The sequence below is a fragment of the Myotis daubentonii genome, chromosome 3, assembly GCF_963259705.1.
Source record: "Myotis daubentonii chromosome 3, mMyoDau2.1, whole genome shotgun sequence".
NCBI lineage: Eukaryota > Metazoa > Chordata > Mammalia > Chiroptera > Vespertilionidae > Myotis > Myotis daubentonii.
The window spans coordinates 5,239,815-5,260,025 of NC_081842.1; the positions used below are offsets into that span (position 1 = coordinate 5,239,815).

The 20,211-nt window shown below is 46.9% G+C and overlaps 1 protein-coding gene across 2 annotated transcripts; it reads right to left on the reverse strand.

Moving 5' to 3' along the window:
* Positions 1-4,963: 4,963 nt before the first annotated feature.
* PSMG1 (proteasome assembly chaperone 1) lies at positions 4,964-19,931 on the reverse strand. 2 transcript variants are annotated; one of them, XM_059686479.1, is made up of 7 exons: positions 19,773-19,931; positions 18,308-18,414; positions 16,737-16,888; positions 14,417-14,479; positions 9,304-9,502; positions 7,455-7,591; positions 4,964-5,172 (listed from the first exon to the last, which is right to left on the reverse strand). In XM_059686479.1, the coding sequence occupies exons 1-7, from the start codon at positions 19,904-19,906 to the stop codon at positions 5,098-5,100; spliced, it is 867 nt and encodes a 288-aa protein (XP_059542462.1). In that variant the 5' UTR covers positions 19,907-19,931; the 3' UTR covers positions 4,964-5,097. The 2 variants fall into 2 exon arrangements, with proteins under 2 accessions (XP_059542462.1, XP_059542463.1); XM_059686480.1 differs by lacking the exon at positions 14,417-14,479.
* Positions 19,932-20,211: the final 280 nt, after the last annotated feature.

Sequence of the window (20,211 nt, forward strand, 5' to 3'; positions counted from 1 at the left end):
GAGGCCATCCCGTTAACCGGGGTCAGAGGTGGGGTTCCCCCCAGTCCAAGTGGCCCCAGGGCCGTGCTTCTCGCTCTGCACTGCACAGCCCGCTCCTGGCTCTAATTCCTACTCAGGGGGAAACTGGTGATAACCCTGAACTGCTGTGGCCAAAATTCTACTTCCTGTTCCCGCACCTGCCGACTTCCGGCTCCAGAGAATTCCCCCCCTTGCGGGGTGCACCTGCAGGCAGGTCTCCCATCTCCTCTCCCCAGAGGTGTCTGCCCCGCCTGAGTTCTGCATATCTGGGCGAGCATCACCGGCCCCGCAGGTCTCCCCCGGAGGTGGTGTCCGCTCAGAGCGCTCCGGTCTGGGTCCGGGTAAGATGTCCCAGGTGCTCAGCTCCACGTGCTTTAGGTGAGAGCAGCTGGGGGTGCAGCTGAGTTTTGAAGAAAGGGGGCGATACAGGGGAAGATAAGTCAGAGGCAGGCCAGGCAGGAGCCCAGACGGGAGCAGGTATCTGGAGTTCCCCTGATGAACCGACAGGACGCGCAGGAGCCCCGGCTCAGGCGGCGCGTGCCCTTCGAAGCCGGGGAGAGGGAGTGGGAAGGGAAACGGAGGCCCCAGGCCAATGAAAGGCGGAGGTGGCGATAAAATGAGCCGGTTTGACTCCGTGGATCCGAAGGGTCCTGGGTTTGATTCCGGTCTAGGACACACACCTCGGTTGCAGGATCCTTCTGCACGAGCCCGTGCGGAAGGCAATCAATTGATGTGTTTCTCTCACATTGAAGTTTCTCTGTCTTTCCCTCTCTCTTCCGCTCTCTAAAAGTCAATGGAAAAATATCCTCGGGTGAGGATTTAAAAATAATAATAAAATGAGCCTTTGCTTACCCGAGACCCAATTCTCTCCAAGAGGCTTGTCTGAGACAAGGCGGCCGAGCATTTAGGAGGAGCTGGACGGCGAGCTCGGACAGTGAGCTCACGGGACCACCTCGGTGTGCGCGTCCTGTGCAGGGCGGGCGGGGCGTCGGGGGCCTCTGCGCAGGCCCAGCATCTCTGCAAGTTGGTGGCATCCTGGAATCACAGAGAGAAACCCAACCTCTCCGGGGACAAGCCCAGAAGCCAGCCACACCCAGCCTGGCCGCGGGTTTGTCTTGGCTGAGCCGCAGACGCTTCCAGAGGGCAGAGGGCAGAGGGCAGAGGGCAGAGGGCCAGGATGGCATCGCAGCTTCAGGAAGCTTTAGGACTGAAAGGAGGTGGGAATTCTAGAACCAGGGAGGGTCACAGCACGTCCGCTGATGGACTATAGAATCTTAGGGGGAGAAACGGGATGACTGTCAGAACTCTAAGCAGATTAGTCCAAACGCAGAAACGCTTTGGGGGTTCTACATAACATTTAAACGTTTTCGACAGAACGAACTTCATCTCTTTTTTTTTTTAAACATATTTTATTGATTTTTTACAGAGAGGAAGGGAGAGAGATAGAGAGTTAGAAACATCGATGAGAGAGAAACATCGATCAGCTGCCTCCTGCACATCTCCCACTGGGGATATGCCCGCAACCCAGGTACATGCCCTTGACCGGAATCGAACCCGGGACCCTTCAGTCCACAGGCCGACGCTCTATCCACCGAGCCAAACCAGTTTCGGCCGAACTTCATCTCTTAAAGGCCCCAGCATTTCTGAGAACTTGCAGTAACAACAGCGCGTCCTACCCTTTGCTCTGGCGCCTTTCAAGTTCGCTGAGGCCCGAGGACTCCATTTCCTTTGAAATACATACACTTGGAGCTATTTTGGTATCGTTCATGTGTAATATCGGGTTTACAATGCACAGACATGAATATATGAGCGATCTCACATTTTAATATTAATAGATGGAGCAGGCGGCCAAGTTATTACCGTGTGGTCGAAAGCCAGCGCTCCAGCCGTTAGAGGGCCCGCCCGGAATTTCTGAGTCATCGCCAGCAGCTCCGCAGTCTGGCAGCCACATGGCGGCTCAAGACGCAGGTGGTTTTGCCATAAACATCAAAGGCCCACGCTTGACCCCGTGGAGACCCCGCCGGGTCCAGCCGTGAGAAGGCCTTGGAGGTGCCCGGAGCCCTGCCTGGCCCAGGACCACCTCGGTGTGCGCGTCCTGTGCAGGGCGGGCGGGGCGTCGGGGGCCTCTGCGCAGGCCCAGCATCTCTGCAAGTTGGTGGCATCCTGGAATCACAGAGAGAAACCCAACCTCTCCGGGGACAAGCCCAGAAGCCAGCCACACCCAGCCTGGCCGCGGGTTTGTCTTGGCTGAGCCGGCTGGCACCCAGTGTTGGCTGTGGGGTTTGTGCGGCCGGGCCTTGCGGGCCGAGGTGCCCTGGGATGGGTGCCCTGGCACCGGCAGCTGCTGGCGAGGCCTCACCAGGCTCGGTCGGAGGAGCTATTCCCAGAAGACGGGCTTCCAAATCCCGTTTTGCCATCCAGAGCCCAGCCCCGAGGCCAGTGCTATTTCAGTGTCTTCTCTCAGCCCCCGCAGATTCCCAGCTGCCATGTCGGAGCATGGCCGCACGCCCCGCATGTTCCTCCCAGCAGGCCTGGAGTCAGGCGCCCCCCTTTGCTCTGCCCAGCCTGTGCCCACGCGTTCGGTTGGCAGACCTGGACTCAGGGAGGGGATGAGTGTCAGGACAGGCAGGCCCGGGCCGGAGTTCAGCCTCCACAGAAGCCTGTGATGGGCCTCGCGGCCGCCCTTGGAAACACCACATATCAACAGCCTGGCCCCATGTCAGCGTGGCCTGGCCACAGGCTGCCGGTCACCCCCAGGTCCACCGGCTGTGACGGGGGATGCAGAGCTGCTGCGGCCTGGAATCTGGTCTTCTGGACCCTCCCTCCCTGCAGGGCTGAGCCCACTCTCCCAGGTGGTTCCGGCCATGAGGCCTGGAAGCCGCACTGCAGCCCCGGCCGGGCAGGAAGAGCAGAGCGTGGTGCGGCACTGCCAGGGTCCAACCTGCCCTACTCGATCACCGTGGCCTTGGTGTCGTGGTTTGTAAAATAGGCTCTTTCCAGGCCTCTGTCAAGAATAACAGGAGCAAAACTGTTAGACAGTTGGCTTTTGTGTGTTGCGTAACTTGGCTGCATACCAAACTAATTTTTACAAGTTTGTGTCCTAAACCTCAAATCATGTAATAATTTGCCTGTTTGTTTGCTGCAAAGCTATACTATGAACTAAAAAAAAAATCATTTTATTTTTTAAATATATATTTTTATTGATTTCAGAGAGGAAAGGAGAGGGAGAGGGAGAGAGAAACATCAATGATGAGAATCATTCATTGATCAGCTGCCTCCTGCACTGGGGATCGAGCCAGCAACCCGGGCATGTGCTCTGACCAGGAATCAACCCATGACCTCCTGGTTCATAGGTCGATGCTCAACCACTGAGCCACCCCAGCCAGGTTGTTCCCTTTTGCTCCTCTGCAACCGTGAGAAATGCCTGGGCAGACCTGCTGAGGGAACAATGACACGTGGAAGAAAGCCAAATCATGCCAGGCCATCCTGGAACAGCCAGACCACGGCCAGGACACATCAGACATGTGCCTGTAGATGCAGAGCCAGAGCAGTTGCACACGGCACACACTAGCAGGGACACCCACCCACCGGCACCATGAGAATGGATGGTGGTTGCTTTAAGCCTCCAAAGTCAAATGCGGGCATTAGGCGGAAACAGCTGATGGGCAAGATAGGTCATTGTTTGTTCTTATCTGCTGGATACTTTGGCCTTAAAATTCAATATATCTAGACTTTTATGTCTTCATTCTCACAACTGATGTCACCTTCGGGCTCTACAAACACATCTGTAAATGGATGCACACTGTTTCTGCAACAAGGAAAACACTTCCATTTCTACCAGGATGTATTCATACATGGGCTAAACACAAAACTTTGGCACTTCACTACTGGAAGGAAACCAAGCTTACTCAAGGAGTGAGCAAACAGTCTCTCCCACCCCACCTCCAACCACTACCAACGACAGTAAATAAACTGACTCTAGAAGGTATAAATGGGTAGGAGGTATAAAGCTATCCATATATATATAAAAGCTTAAGCGACCGGCCGACCGGTAGCTATGATGCACACTGACCACCAGGGGGCAGATGCTCAACATATAGGCATGGAAACATGGAACAGACTGATGAATCTCAGAGGGAAGAGGGAAGCGGGGAGGGCGGGAAGAGATTAACTAAAGATCTTATATGCATGTACGGATTCACACACCAGTGGGGTCCCTCGGCCTGGCCTGTGGGGATCAGGCCAAAACCAGCAGTCCGACATCCCCCAACGGGTCCCGGATTGCGAGAGGGCGCAGGCCAGGCTGAGGGACCCCACCGGTGCACGGGCCTCAAGTATATAATATAAATGATTCAATACCTAAAAAGGAAGAAAAAGAGTAAGAAACATTTCTAAACTCCATTTTAAAACTTATTTTCACTAATGCACTTGAGTTTGTGATATGGCTACTAGGAGTTCGTGACTCAAGTCACATTCTAATGAGAACACCCCATCAGTGCTGATTATACCAACACAGTTGACCTTGCACAAGAGCCCTAAGAAAGTGGGTGAAGAGGCTGCCTGGCAAGTATTACTGAAGTGATGAAATAAATGCAACTGTCTTACTGTTTCATTTTGAGCAAATATATAACTTTGTTACCTTACCAATTTTTACCCAAAGAACAAAAAATAAACCAAAACTGTAGAACTCATAAAATTTCCTATGAAAAACTTCCCATATATTAGGAATCACCAACAGACCATCAACTTTCAGATATCACAGAGAATTTCTGCACCAAATTAACTATACTTTGCCATATTAATACAACCTGTGGCTTTTAAAAAACAACTAAATTACCTCAAAACGCTCAAATAAAACAATACTCCCACTTAGTGGATAAAAAAAACCAACTGGCTTATTTCAGCCGTGAACAGCACCACCACAAAAAAACAACTATAACTACAATGAATTTAAAATAAGTTTATTCTGTTTTTAATACCCTCAAAATACTTCTTGGAAAAAAAAGGAACCTATGAAACAGTGCTGCTGCTGCCCCCCAAGGAATGGACAGGTGACACAGGTGACAAAACTATCTGGAATCACGTGTAAATGTTACTCTGAATCTCATTTGTCATCACCAATTTCTTCAGTATCTCTGTGCTCTGGGGAATATTCTGAAAGGAGAGAATAAAGATGTTACACAGTGAGGCTGAGAATTCAGTTAGAAGCAACATGCAACCCCAATCCCTGCACCGGCGCCCAACTGGAAAGGGCGCTGCCATTCACCTCCTTTCAAACAAAAGGCAAGTGAGTCACACATCTAAGGGTCTCCTCCTGTCACTCAAAACTCAGAGGAATCCCTGACCTCCGCAGGCCGCCTAAAGCCCTTACGCAGACACGACGCTCTAGCTTGGCCCACCTCCCCCCATGAGCTGACTTCCCTCTGCAGCCCAATACCTCGCTGACACCATGACCCTCAATGCTCCCTGAGCTTGCCCACTCTGGGCTCACACTGCTGCCCTGTGTGCTAGGACTCACTCCCCTTTCAAATCCAGCTGAAGTGCCACATCCCTGGTGCAGCCTCTCCTAATGACCTACTCTTCCCCTTGCCTGGCACACATAATGCCCACTGTTGGCCTGGCATGAAATACCTAAGAAACCAAAGGCCCTACTGGGGTGTACCACCTAGCACTGTGGGGTCCTCACAGTAGGCACTCAAGAAAATCCAGTATGTGGACCAAGTAGCACTTTTAAATCAAAGAGATTATGAATTCGGGATGACTATATATACCAATTTTATGAATTCGGGGTGACGATATGTGGTCACTAAGAAATTACCTTCAAAACAGCCACCTGGCTCACCCTCCCTCCCACAAATCTTTATCTTTAATGCAGAACTAAAAAGGTTTAACAAGTTATTTAAATTTCCTTTTCAGCCCTAGCTGGTTTGGCTCAGTGGATAGAGTGTCGGCCTGCGGACTGAAGGGTCCCAGGTTCGATTCCAGCCAAGGGCACATGCCTGGGTTGCAGGCTCAATCCCCAGTGGGGGGTGTGCAGGAGGCAGCCAATCAATGATTCTCTCTCATCATTGATGTTTCTATCTCTCTATTCCTCTCCCTTCCTCTCTAAAATCAATTTAAAAAATATTTAAAAATAAATAAATTTCTTTTTCAAAGAATATTTTAAAACCTAAAAGTTGACCTAAACACTGCATGACACATGATTTACAGAACAAGTCCAAAGTTCTGGAGTGCCTGTGCGCTGAGCACCATACCACAATACAGACAGAACAGCCCAGCCCGGGAAGAGCCAATCAGTTCACCAAGAAGCACACGAAACTGTGAGCACACACTCCGAAAGAGGTGCCATATATAAGGTAGCTCAATTTGTCAGAAAGAGTGCCCATTCCTCTAACGGATCTGGAAGACGCAGTGGTCCCTCAGTATCTGCAGGGGATTGGTTCCAGGACCTCCCAGGCCACCATGTTCACGTCCCTGACATGAAATGGAGAATAACGCAAAAAGTCGGCCCTGCCATCCGCGGAAACGGAACACTGACAGTGCCTCAATTATACTTGAGCCTTAGTTTTACTCTTATTAATTCAACAAATGGTTATTGAGGGCCATCTTCTACATGCCATGCTTGTGACAAACTGGGAACACCAAAATGAAAAAACATGGCCTGTTTCCACACAAAAAATGGATGCACTAGGAAGCAAACTAATGATGAGACCTGTGAGATGAGCTAACACCAACACACCAGAAATGCTGCCTTAACACGAATGGCCATTCTGAACAAAACAGGGCTGTGGAACAATGTTATTATACCCCCATCCCTTTAAGGAAGCTGTTTTCAAATTGGGAGTCCATGGATTCTCAGCAAATCTCCTAGGAAGAGGAGGGGAGTTCCTAAACTACCTGAAATTGCAGGCAGGACTCTGTGTGTATACGTTCCATAGGTATTTTTCTGGGGAAGAGCCCACAGGTGTGTATACAAACTGAAAGCAGGGAACAGGTTTACCTCATCTTCACACATCTAGTCCCACAAAAATTTCGGTGAATAAATGTTATAATTTGATACATATGCCTCCTTAAAAACTACCGCCTTCCAAATTAATTCAGTCTAAATTAATCAAATGCCTTCTCAAAATTTAACAACCTTCCAAATTAATTAAGAAACTTCTCGAATAGTAAAACCATCTTTCTACACAGCCACCTGGGATTTAAACGCCTGGCACTGATCTATCACACACGAACAAGACACTCAAGTTACAGGGGGATATCTACAAGAGAAGCTGCCAATCAAATTCCAACCGCCAGGTTAGGAAGCTTTGAGAAAAAAGGATCTCAAAGTGCTACTTAAGTTATGAGTTGACACCACACATTTATGTTTGTTATTATGCCTGTTCATGATGGTAAGTCAGCTATTAAAGTCAATGAGTTAAATAAAGTCTTACCTTAACCAAACCTTTCAAGCTTCTGGAAGAAAGCACAGGCTTAAAAGCCTCAGCTGTAATGAGGTCTAATTTCATCACGTCAGTATAACACAAGTACAGAATGGCAGGGATTTTCCATACTTGACAGTAGCTCAGAACTGAATAATCAAGAAAGGAAAAACACTTAAGTTTCCTATTATAGTATTTTTAAATTAAACATCTCTAAATAAAGCCTTTAAAAATAGTTGTTTCTGTTGCCTCTTTTAATCAAAGCATTTACTGCCATTTTGAACTAATTATAATGCATATTTTTTCCAAAGCCAATTATTTTCCGAAGTATTCTCCTGCTTCTGCATATATTGATTTTTTAAATTTAATTTTTAGTTACAGTTTACATTCAATAGTATTTTGTGCCGAAACCGGTTTGGCTCAGTGGATAGAGCGTCGGCCTGCAGACTGAGAGGTCCCAGGTTCGATTCCGGTCAAGGGCATGTACCTGGGTTGCGGGCACATCCCCAGTAGGAGATGTGCAGGAGGCAGCTGATCGATGTTTCTCTCTCATCGATGTTTCTAACTCTCTATCTCTCGCCCTTCCTCTCTGTAAAAGATCAATAAAATATATTTTTTTAAAAAATAGTATTTTGTATTAGTTTCAGGTGCACAGATAGGCGAATATTGTTTATTTGCATTTCCTGAACATACTGCTGAAACACATTTTAAGTAGCTACAAGATTAAAATTTTGCTGACTATCCTAAACAAAGTAAATTAAATGTAAACAATAAATATATGAAGCATAGCCCTAACCGGTTTGGCTCATGGACAGCGCGTCGGCCTACAGACTGAAGTGTCCCAGGTTCGATTCCAGTCAAGGGCATGTACCTTGGTTGCGGGCACATTCCCAGTGGGGAGTGTGCAGGAGGCAGCTGACCGATGTTTCTCTCTCATCGATGTTTCTAACTCTCTATCCCTCTCCCTTCCTCTCTGTAAAAAATCAATAAAATCTATTTTTAAATATATATATATATATATATATATATATATATGAAGCATAAAACTTTGGGCCATTTATTCTAATAAACTTAACATTTAGAGGAAAGAAAACCCTTTTATTAACTAGAGGCCTGGTGCACGAATTCGTGCATGGGTGGGGTCCCTTGGCCTGGCCAGCAATCGAGACCTATTGGGGGACCGGGCAGCAAGGGGCTCCTGCCAGTTGGGGGGGCCCGGCCAGCGGGTGAGGCCGCGAGCGGTTGGCCAGCCAGCCAGCCCCAACCCGAATCGGGTTGGAGAGGCAATTGGGGGTGGGGCTAGCCAGGGGGAGGGGCCACAGGAGGTTAGTGTGGGGGCCAATCGGGGCCGGATCAGGCTAGTTGGCAGCCCCAGTACGCGTCATAGCAAATTAGCCTTTTATTATATAGGATAACAACTAACTGTATATAGTAACATTTACTACTGAAAAGTGACAATCTAATTTTGACATAGTAGTAACAGGAACAAAAATATTAAAATTATCAAGATTCAATATTTGAAACTATTATTTTGATAATTAAAACACACTTTACCAACTTTTCATATACCAACAATTTATATCTAACATTGGCTCACATGAGTTACCAAAGACCAAGAAACAGAGCAGCTCTGAAAGGCAACAGTTAAGAACTCGGAGCTGTTCTCATGTAACTGTGTGTAGAAAATTTTAAAACTCAAACCAAACAGGATGTACTGGCAACTAAAGATACTGAGGTTAAACAGCAATGCATTATTAATCATCATTAACAAACTACCTCAGAAAGATCTCACACTCAAAGGAATTACTACCAATAAAGCAATACCAAGATGTAACATAAAGGTTACGAACTTTAATACCACCTGCTGCAGGGAGGTCGTGTACGATGTTGGGTTGTTCCAGCAGTGAGCAGCATGGAGGCTCTTTGGAATTCTGTGTTTTTAGGGCTTTCAGGAAAGGAGAATGAAGGCTGCTGGTAGATTCTGAAGTCTTATAGTCAGTAACGTGTCGACAGGTGAGAATAGTTACTTGCATATTCTTCTTTGGACAAGAGCCAAAAACCTAACACACAATGGATTTCAAATTAATTATTTGAAAATCAAAATAGTATTTCAAAATACTATTGAATATGTGTGTGGGTGTGGGTGTATATGTAAATGTATATGTATGTGTATATGTAAATGTATGTGTATGTGTATGTGTATATGTATATGTATATGTATGTGTATGTGTATATGTATATACATATATATATAAAACTTTGTTACAGAATAGAAACATTTCCCCAGGTCTTTATCTACCACCACTCACAGTAATGCCAGGCCTTGCAGGAGTAGAAGTGTCCATGGAAAAACAGAACACACACTTTCCTTCCCCTCACCTAGATTTGACCTTGGTTTGTCACTTTCTAGTTAAGTGACCTTCAAGTCACTTTCCTCACCTGTGAACTAGGACAGCACTACTACCTAAGGAAATGAAGTCAGGAACAAAGATGCCAGAGCAGCCATTCCGACAGTCAGAACATCGTACAGAGTAAACGAGTCGCCCTATCGGCAGTCACTTCACTCCCGCTCCTACCCACCCATGAAGCCAGCAAATGAGTCTTCTTAAAAATCACTTTTAAGTGAATGTAAAAGAATTTTAAGTAGTCCCCCCTTATCCGTAGTTTTGCTTTTGGATTTTGCTTTCCATGGTTTTGGTTACCCGTGATCAACCACATTCTGAAAATATTAAATGGAAAGTTACAGAAATAGGAGAACCAAGATGGCGGCATAGGTTAACGCCGGAGTTTGCTGCTTTGAACAACTACTTCAAAAGTGAAACCAAAAAACGGAAGGGACATCACCCAGAACCACAGGAACGCTGGCTGAGTGGAAGTCCTACAACTAGGAGGAAAGAGAAACGCATACAGACACTCAGAGGAGGCGCAGTGCTGAAGTCAAATTCTGAGGTGCGGAGTGCGCGGAGCGGGCTGGCGGCGGAGGGCGCGGTTGGCGTTTTCAATTGGGAGGGAGTCGCAGACTCTGAGCTCCAGATCCGGGCGAGTCTTTAGGGACCCAGACTCAAACGGGAGAAGTGGGACTGTCTGGCTTCGGTCAGAGCGAGTGCAGCTTTCTCTCCCAGCTTTGCAGCGGGTGCTGGGACTCAGAGAGGCAGAGCCCCTGGGGACAGGACTGAGAGCCGCCATAACTGCTCTCTCCGGCCCACCCTGTTGATCCTGTGCGACCCGCCCCGCCCAAGCCCTGCACAGAGGCATTTGCCAGATAGCCTCAGGCAAAGGCATTTGCCGGATAGCCTCAGGCAAAGGCTAGATTAGCACCTCCCTAGGACAGAAGTTCTCTCACTGCTGACACAGCTGATTCTCATAGCCACTTGGCCTGGAGGTCAAACCCTCCCTGGAATTAGCTACAACAATCAAGATTTATCTATAAGACTGCGAACAAAGACCACTAGGGGGTGCACCAAGGAAGCATAACAAAATGCGGAGACAAAGAAACAGGACAAAATTGTCAATGGAAGAAATAGAGTTCAGAACCACACTTTTAAGGTCTCTCAAGAACTGTTTAGAAGCTGCCGATAAACTTAATGAGATCTACACGAAAACTAATAAGACCCTCGATCTTATATTGGGGAACCAACTAGAAATTAAGCACACACGGACTGAAATAACGAATATTATACAGACGCCCGACAGCAGACCAGAGGAGCGCAAGAATCAAGTCAATGATTTGAAATGCGAGGAAGCAAAAAACATCCAACCGGAAAAGCAAAATGAAAAAAGAATCCAAAAATGCGAGGATAGTGTAAGGAGCCTCTGGGACAGCTTCAAGCGTACCAACATCAGAATTATAGGGGTGCCAGAAGATGAGAGAGAGCAAGATATTGAAAACCTATTTGAAGAAATAATGACAGAAAACTTCCCCCACCTGGTGAAAGAAATGGACTTACAGGTCCAAGAAGCGCGGAGAACCCCAAACAAAAGGAATCCAAAGAGGACCACACCAAGACACATCATAATTAAAATGCCAAGAGCAAAAGATAAAGAGAGAATCTTAAAAACAGCAAGAGAAAGAAACTCAGTTACCTACAAGGGAATACCCATACAACTGTCAGCTGATTTCTCAACAGAAACTTTGCAGGCCAGAAGGGAATGGCAAGAAATATTCAAAGTGATGAATACCAAGAACCTACAACCAAGATTACTTTATCCAGCAAAGCTATCATTCAGAATTGAAGGTCAGATAAAGAGCTTCACAGATAAGGAAAAGCTAAAGGAGTTCATCACCACCAAACCAGGATTATATGAAATGCTGAAAGGTATCCTTTAAGAAGAGGAAGAGGAAGAAAAAGGTAAAGAAATTATGAACAACAAATATGCATCTATCAACAAGTGAATCTAAGAATCAAGTGAATAAATAATCTGATGAACAGAATGAACTGTTGATTATAATAGAATCAGGGACATAGAAAGGGAATGGACTGACTATTCTTGGGGGGGAAAGGGGTGTGGGAGATGTGGGAAGAGACTGGACAAAAATCGTGCACCTATGGATGAGGACAGTGGGTGGAGAGTGAGGGCGGAGGGTGGGGCGGGAACTGGGAGGAGGGGAGTTATGGGGGGAAAAAAAAAGGAACAAATGTAATAATCTGAACAATAAAGATTTAATTAAAAAAAAAAAAAAGAAAGAAAGTTACAGAAATAAACAATTTACAAGTTTTAAATTAGGTGCGTTCTGAGTAGCATGATGAAACCCCATGCCATCCCACTCCATCCAGCCTGGAACGTGAATCACTGCCTTGTCGTCTCACACTGTGTACACTACACCTGTCACTTAGCAGCCATCGCATTATCAGATCGTCTACTGAGGTATGGCTGTGCTTGTGTTCAATTACTGTCTCAATCACTCTGCTTTATTACTAGTTGTTAACCTCTCACTGTGCCTAATTTATAAACTTTATCATAGGTGTATATGTATAGGAAAAAACATAGTGCATATAGGGCTTGGTACTATCTGCAGTTTCAGGCATCCATGGGGTCTGGAAACATCCCCTGCAGGTAAGGGGAGGACTATGATATAGCACAATGTAGGCGAGTTTCAATCGCTCTAACCTCCATGTCCTTCTACATTTGTGTCTGATGGATTTCCACGAATTCTTTCAGCTTTTATCTATGATAATATAAACAAAGAAAGCAGCAATTTTTTACAGAAAAAAGATTTTAGGTCACAGAACCTTGTTTGAAAATATTTTATGAGCCAAAACCGGTTTGGCTCAGTGGATAGAGCGTTGGCCTGCGGACTGAGAGGTCCCAGGTTCGATTCCGGTCGGGGGCATGTACCTGGGTTGCGGGCATATCCCCAGTGGGAGATGTGCAGGAGGCAGCTGATCGATGTTTCTCTCTCATCGATGTTTCTAGCTCTCTATCTCTCTCCCTTCCTCTCTGTAAAAAATCAATAAAATATATTTAAAAAAAAAAAAAAAGAAAATATTTTATGAAGAGAAGAAACTGCTATTTCAAATAACAATAAAAGTGAAGATTTTATATTATGTCATAAATGATCTGCAAGACTAATTTCATTGTATCACACAGCTTTGTAAATAAACCAAACAAGTTTACACTATATACATTTGTTACCAGGTATGTCCCCTTTAAGACATCACAGGCTCACGAGGCCTAATTTACAGCCTCTCTATAACACCTGTTATATAGCCTGAATCTACACCACTTAGCGCTGTCAGACTGTGTGATTACCAGCATTACGTGGCTCACATGAACCAAACAGCAAAGGGACCCAAAGAGTGTCCCTAGGGGGAAAAAATAGTGATTAAAAAATTTGTTTTGGAAATGCATAATTTTACCTTTTTTTTTAAGTCTGGGAAAGTAGTTCCATAGTACAAAACAATAAAATATTTTTACATAATAATTATCCTATATAAAGTAAAAATACCAATTATTACAGTAGTTTCCTACCCTTCTGAGATCTAATAAAGCCTCTCCCTAAAAAATACACAAAAGTGCATGAACATAAAATCATGTATACAATTATCAAAGGTTCACAGACCTTCTAAAATGCATTTAATAAATGTTCCTAAGTATGCCAATCTAAGTTTAAAATGAGAATACATCCAATTTCTTATTTCTAATTAAAGTGTAATGCCTATACAAAAATATACCTAAGATGTAATCTGAACTGTTGCTAAAATACACATCATATGTCGATTTCATTTAAAAATAATATGTAAGCCCTAGTTGGTTTGGCTCAGTGGATAGAGGGTCGGCCTGTGGACTGAGGGGTCCCAGGTTTGATTCTGGCCAAGGGTACATGCCTGGGTTGCAGGCTCAATCCCCAGTGTGGGGCGTGCAGGAGGCAGCCGATCAATGATTCTCTCTCATCACTGATGTTTCCATCTCTCTTTCCCTCTCCCTTCCTCTCTGAAATCAATAAAAATATTAATAATATGTAACTGCCCAAATTATGATTATTCTCTAAAATTCCTAGCTGAGTTAAAGTAGTCACTGAAAAATCTGTATTATTGGGCACATACTATGTGCACAACTTTCCCACAAAATGAAGCCTCAATCAATCCATCATAATGCTAAGAACAATGGGTATAATATTCTGGGGTCTGGAGTGAGTGGCAGCTGAGTGCCAGCCCCCTGCCTCCCGCCCCGAGCATTGCCAGCTTTCACCCGTGGCCGTGTCCTGCTCTGTTTCTTGCCTGTAGCTTTTGTTTCTGTCAAACAAAATAATAATGTGGATGGGAAGAATTCAATTAGTTTTATGCCTCTGCGACCTACAATCTTTAGCACAATGCTAATTATGTTTGTTAAGTAAGTCCTTTTATTCTTTACATTCTCTTAACAACTTACTACAATATTTTAAGGGAAAATCCCAAACATGTTCCCCACTTCAATATCTGACTATGTGGGTTACGTGTGAAGACACTAAACCCTTACGTAATGGCATCGCTCACCTTTTCCAGCCACTGATACTGCTGATCTTCAGCAACGTAGCAACTGCACTGGCAAAGGAAAACCTGAAAAACCAAATCCCAAGTTTTGGAGTCAAATAAATGTTATGTGCACCCCCGACTGTCACCAGATACATATCGTGAATATCCTAACGCAACGCTTAGATAACACTGATTTTTCTCAATTTGCTAATGGCTTATTTTGCTTTACAATTTTAAATTTAAGAGACAATCTACTACTGTTGATTAATATCAGAATAAAATGCACACTGACTGGGCGGCAGCATATGAGGTACTGCAGATGCTCCCAGTGAAGACCCCCAGAACCCTTAAACACAGGGAGGTACCAGCCCTGCTGCCCCTGTGGGCCCCCTGTGAAGGCCAGACTCAAATCAGTCCTCGGTGGCATGTAAGCCCAACTCAACAGTAGGTCCAGCAGAGCAAACACCTGCGGCCCGACAGGACCTCAGCCCACCGATATCCCGAAGGGCGGCTGATGCCTGTGAGGACGATGTTAGTTTAGAAACCCAGCTGCAAACCATAAGCTCCAGTGAGATAACCTGCCACAAGGCCAGGAAAGGATGAGATTCCTGGTTATAAAACCTCACAGAACAATATTATCCACAGAAATCAACCCCATCGTCTCTTAAAATATTGCCAGATATGCTAACTGCAAAGAGGGGAATAGGGACCCCAAGATAGGGGAGAACAAAATGACTGGATATATATTTAGCTGCCTGTACACGTAAGTTCTAAATAATCAAGAGATATCTAACCAATAAATGGTAAAACTAGACGCAGTAACAGAAATTTCTCCTACTTGACCGTCACTGTCTATTCTAAAGTGAAACTTTTCCACTAAGGATCAGATAAAGTTTCCTGATGCTTAGCTTCCTGAGTAATCCTATGTAATACAAGCCTAATATGCTGTGTCCGACTGTTCGTTCGACCTGTCACTATGACACGCCCTGACCACCAGGGGGCAGATGCTCCGACCGGTAGGTTAGCTTGCTGCTAGGGTCCGGCTGATCAGGACTGGGCAAGATGGGCCGGACATGCCCTGGAGCCCTCCCACAGTCCCTCCCTGGCCCTAATTGTGCACCGGTGGGATCCCTCGGCCCGGCCTGCGCCCTCTGGCAATCCAGGACCCCTTGGGGGATGTCGGAGAGCCAGTTTCAGCCTGATCCCCACAGGCCAGGCCGAGGGACCCCACCGGTGCAGGAATCTGTGCACCAGGCCTCTAGTTTCCTATAAACACTGAATATTTTATAAAAATCCTTACGAAATTTCAGTAACTTTGGAGTGCATGCTATAGAAACAAACTGTATTATGAAATTTAATTCTACAGTTCTGGGGGGGCTAACACTTGGTCCTTACCATTTGAAATAAGCAACATTATAATATTACGGAATTACTGACTTCTTCCAGTGTCTGAATCCCTGCCCCTGCCTTTGTTCAAGTGTTGGGGGTGAGGGGGTGGAACTCTGACAGACAAGCAGATGGGCAGACATCACCTGTGTGGCCACCTCACCTCCCTGACTTGTCTCCCAAACTGCCCAGCACACTGAGTTCTCTACATGAATGTAAGAGTAGAATTAGGACAAATACAATCCAAAGAAATCACTCAGCATCGACTACAGAATGTCTTTTCTGACTTAAAAATCAGGACAAATTAGGTTAGGATGAAAGCCTGGTGTCACCAGAACTGTATTTAGGATGCATAAAGCACTCATCTGTTCAGCAGACATTAGCTGAGTTTCCAGCATGTACCAGGCACTGGCTAAATATTGGCCTACACAGCAACAAAGCAGAACTCCCGGCTTTGGCAGATGGACATTTCTGCACGTCTGGAGTCGCCAACTGAAGTAATCTTTTCATTGAAGGCAACACTTAAATGCCTAATGTTTATGGTTTGTTTCTAACAAAGTTATATCAGAATTCCCTAAGAACTTTACCAACAGCGTATAAACAACAAAGTGGTTACTACCCTACCTCAGCCCAAAGCAGACACAGAGGAACATGGAATTCACATGCACACTACATAAGTGATGCCTACACAAATACTACTTTCTTGCTGTTGTCAGTCCTCACCCAAGGATATCTTTCCATTGTTTTTTGGTTTTTTTTTTGTTTTTTTTTTTTTTTAGAGAGAGAGAGAGTGGAAGGGAGGGAGAGAGACAGAGAGAGACGTGGATTGGGTGCCTCCCACACAGGCCCTGCAAGCAGGTACATGCCCTTGGCTGGAACGGAAACCTTCAGTCCGCAGTCCGACGCTCTCGGGCTACACACAACTTCTTAAACACACAAGGTTAGTCCCACATACCGAGGGGTTTGACTTTAGATGATAAAACACGCAAAAAGCTTCTGCGGGGGATAAATGTGCAGTGTCCGCTGTTCTGCACCATTCATTCCAGAGTTTAGCACAACCGACTTCTTCCCAGACTCCTGAATTCATAACAAATGACGACAAAAATGCTGTAAAAACAATTCACAGGCGTTAGTATTTGGCTCTGCAGGTGGCATTTTCTAGTCAATAAAAAATAAATTCATTCAAGTTACTCTAGAATTTTAGAGCTAAAGGGGCCATTCTAGGCCATCAACTTTACACTAGCATTTAGCAGAAAAGGAAACTGAGGCCGTAAGAAGTAAAAGGCCACGCCCTGAGTACAGATGGGATCAGAGCCAGGAGCTGAAAAGGGTTACTGACCCACTTTACTATGCTCTCACAGGCAACACTTACCTGGAAAGTTGTAGCCAGTAGAACTTTAACATAAATGAGTCAGTAGTTATTTACCTTGTACTTGCTCTGCGAACACTAGGGCTAACTTATAGGACAAAGATCTGGACTGGAATCCTGAATGCTCTCCTTGAGCCAAAGAAGCCCCTAAAATTATACAGGTTTGCACATGCACGTGCATACTGTCCTAGCTGAACCCTGCACTGTTCTAACGTTAACTTCTCAAATGGATTCATTTATGTAAAGACCTTAGAACTTAAGTACTCAAAATGTTAGTGATTACTGTTATTTCTAGAGTTCTCATTATGTTCTTAAAGGAGCCTGTTAACTGAAAAGCATTTAAGAACCACTGCTACAAGGGGGTCATATACACATGCCCCCTCTGCCCCTCCAGGTCTGGTCAAAACAGGCCCTGGAACTTATGGAATCCTAGAGACCTGAACACACTGAAACCAATTCCTTGAGTTTTTAAGTCCCTAAAGCCAAGAACATTTCCTTTTAATGATATTTTTTAAGCTTATCAAAAAGACAGTGCCACATGAATGACAGATTTTACTTGAATACAAGTTATTCTCTTATGAGTTTTTCTTAAAAAATAACAAACATTTGAAATCTTTTCTGATAAAAAATCAGTAAGTTGAGCTTTTATTCTTTCAACAAAATGTCTAGTCTATGCCCTGACTGGTTTGGCTCAGTGGATGGAGCGTTGGCCTGCGGACTGAAGGGTCCTGGGTTCAATTCCAGTTTGGGGCATGTACCTTGGTTGTGGGCACATCCCCAGTAGGGGGTGTGCAGGAGGCAGCTGATCGATGTTTCTCTCTCATCAATGTTTCTAGCTCTCTGTCCCTCTCCCTTCCTCTCTGTAAAAAATCAATAAAATATATTTTGGGGGGGAAAAAAATGTCTTGCCAAAACCAGTTTGGCTCAGTGGATAGAGCGTTGGCCTGCGGACTGAAAGGTCCCAGGTTCGATTACGGTCAAGGGCATGTACCTCGGTTGCGGGCACATCCCCAGTAGGGGGCGTGCAGGAGGCGGCTGATCGATGTTTCTCTCCCATCGATGTTTCTAACTCTCTATCTCTCTCTCCCTTCCTCTCTGTAAAAATTCAATAAAATATATTTTTTAAAAAATGTCTAGTCTAATGCATTTCCACTCACCTACTGCATTGTTTCCAACAGCAATTATAAACTTGGAGCAAGGATATTTTTCCAGCAGAGAAACTTCCAAAGATGTTTTTGTTTGTCTTCGAAAGAGCCGCACCTCCCTAACACAAGAAACAAAAGACGAAACTAAAGCAGCTTACATATAAAGAGTGCCTTATTATGACTAAAAAACACTTACTAGCTCTAGCCGGTTTGGCTCCATGGCGGACTGAAGGGTCCCAGGTTCGATTCTGGTCAGGGCACACGCCCGGGTTGCGGGCTCGATCCCCAGTGCGATCCCCAGTGCGGGGCGTGCAGGAGGCAGCCGATCAGTGATTCTCTCTCATCACTGATGTTTCTAACTCTCTCTCCCTCTTCCTTCCTCTCTAAAATCAATAAAAATATATTTTTTTAAAAAAACACTTACTAGAAGTATGACTTTTGTATGAAGCAACATACCTGTTTTGGTTTTATAAAGAACATAATTATAAGCCTCAGGAAACAATGGAATCGGGTGATGACAACAGAGAAAACCATCCCACACCAAGTTCCCGGAGAACTCGACCCCAGAGATCAGGCTGTTCCCCCACCGCCCTCAGCCCCCCTAAAAGCAGGGCACCACCCACCACCTTCCACGCTTTCTTGCCGGCAAAACCTTCAACCAGAACCTGACCCAGCCTCCAGCAGGAACTTCCACTTCCGGAAGTGCAGGCGACAAATACGACGTGTTAAAGGGCACAACAGGAAGCATCGGACACCCCCGGGGCGTGGGACAGCCTATGGGACACCCAGGACACCCAGCCTCGCGCGGGGAGAGGGAGGGCGGCTGCTCCACCTGACAGCAAGCTGCAGAGACAAGGCGGGAGGACCCTGATGTACGCAAACGCCCCGGAAAATGTCACGTCTGAGACAACGGATCACAAACTATTAGTGTTGTCAGGGGGGCGTCTGAGATGCATTCCGAAACACGCACCGGTGAAAGGCACGGTCACGGCGACCTGCTTGCGGGTGGAGGAGGGAAAGGTGGCCAAGCCTCCCTCTCGCCAATTTCTCCCACGTGTGTGTTTGGGAAGAACGCTTTTCCGAACAAGACACGCACCTGCCGCTGGCCCGCAATGCTAACTGAGGCGTGGGGCGGAGAAGACAGTTGTAAGGGAGCTGTGTTATGTCCGTGACCCAGACACAGGGCAAACCTGGGGCGCGAAGAGGCAGCCCGGCGCCGGGAAGAGGTGACGAGTGGGCAGGAAGCCCCTGAGCCAGTGCTGCGGGGAGGCGAGCGGGCCGGCGCTTTCAAGGACACGTGAGTCCCACCGCCCACGGAGACCGCAGCGGGCCCACCGCCCTGCGGCTGGAGCAGCCGGACCACCGGGGCCTTCCCGAGGCCCCGGGCAGCGCAACCACCGAGGTCCCGCGCGCCCGGGGGAGGGACCCACGGCCGCAGGCCCGCGCGCGCCGCCCGCTCCCCGAGTCAGGACCTCACCTCTTCCGCGCCAGCTGCCGCCGCACCTCCCTGTCCTCGGGCGTCTCTGTCCTCCCCTCGGCTTCTTCCTCCTCGTCCTCCGTCCCGGCTCGGCACGGCGCCTTCACCACTTCCCCGAAGAACGTGGCCGCCATGCTGTCCCTCCCACCCGCCCGGCCTAACTGCGGCGCCACGGGACTGCGCCTGCGCCAACCCCGCCCCCCGCGCACGCGCCCCAGCACATAGCCGCGCCCTCCGAGCCCCGCCCCTAAGTGCGGCCGCCCGCTGCCCCGCCCCCTGCGCCGCCTCCGCGCACGCGCCCTGGGACCCTGGGGGGTCTCGCAAAACTAGAGCTTTTCCCTCCGCCTGAGCTGGGCGGGGAGGCCTGGGAGGCTGAGACCAGAGGGGGCGCGGGGCGGGGACTCCTGTGCGGACAGGTAGCCGGCTGGGGAAGGGTAGG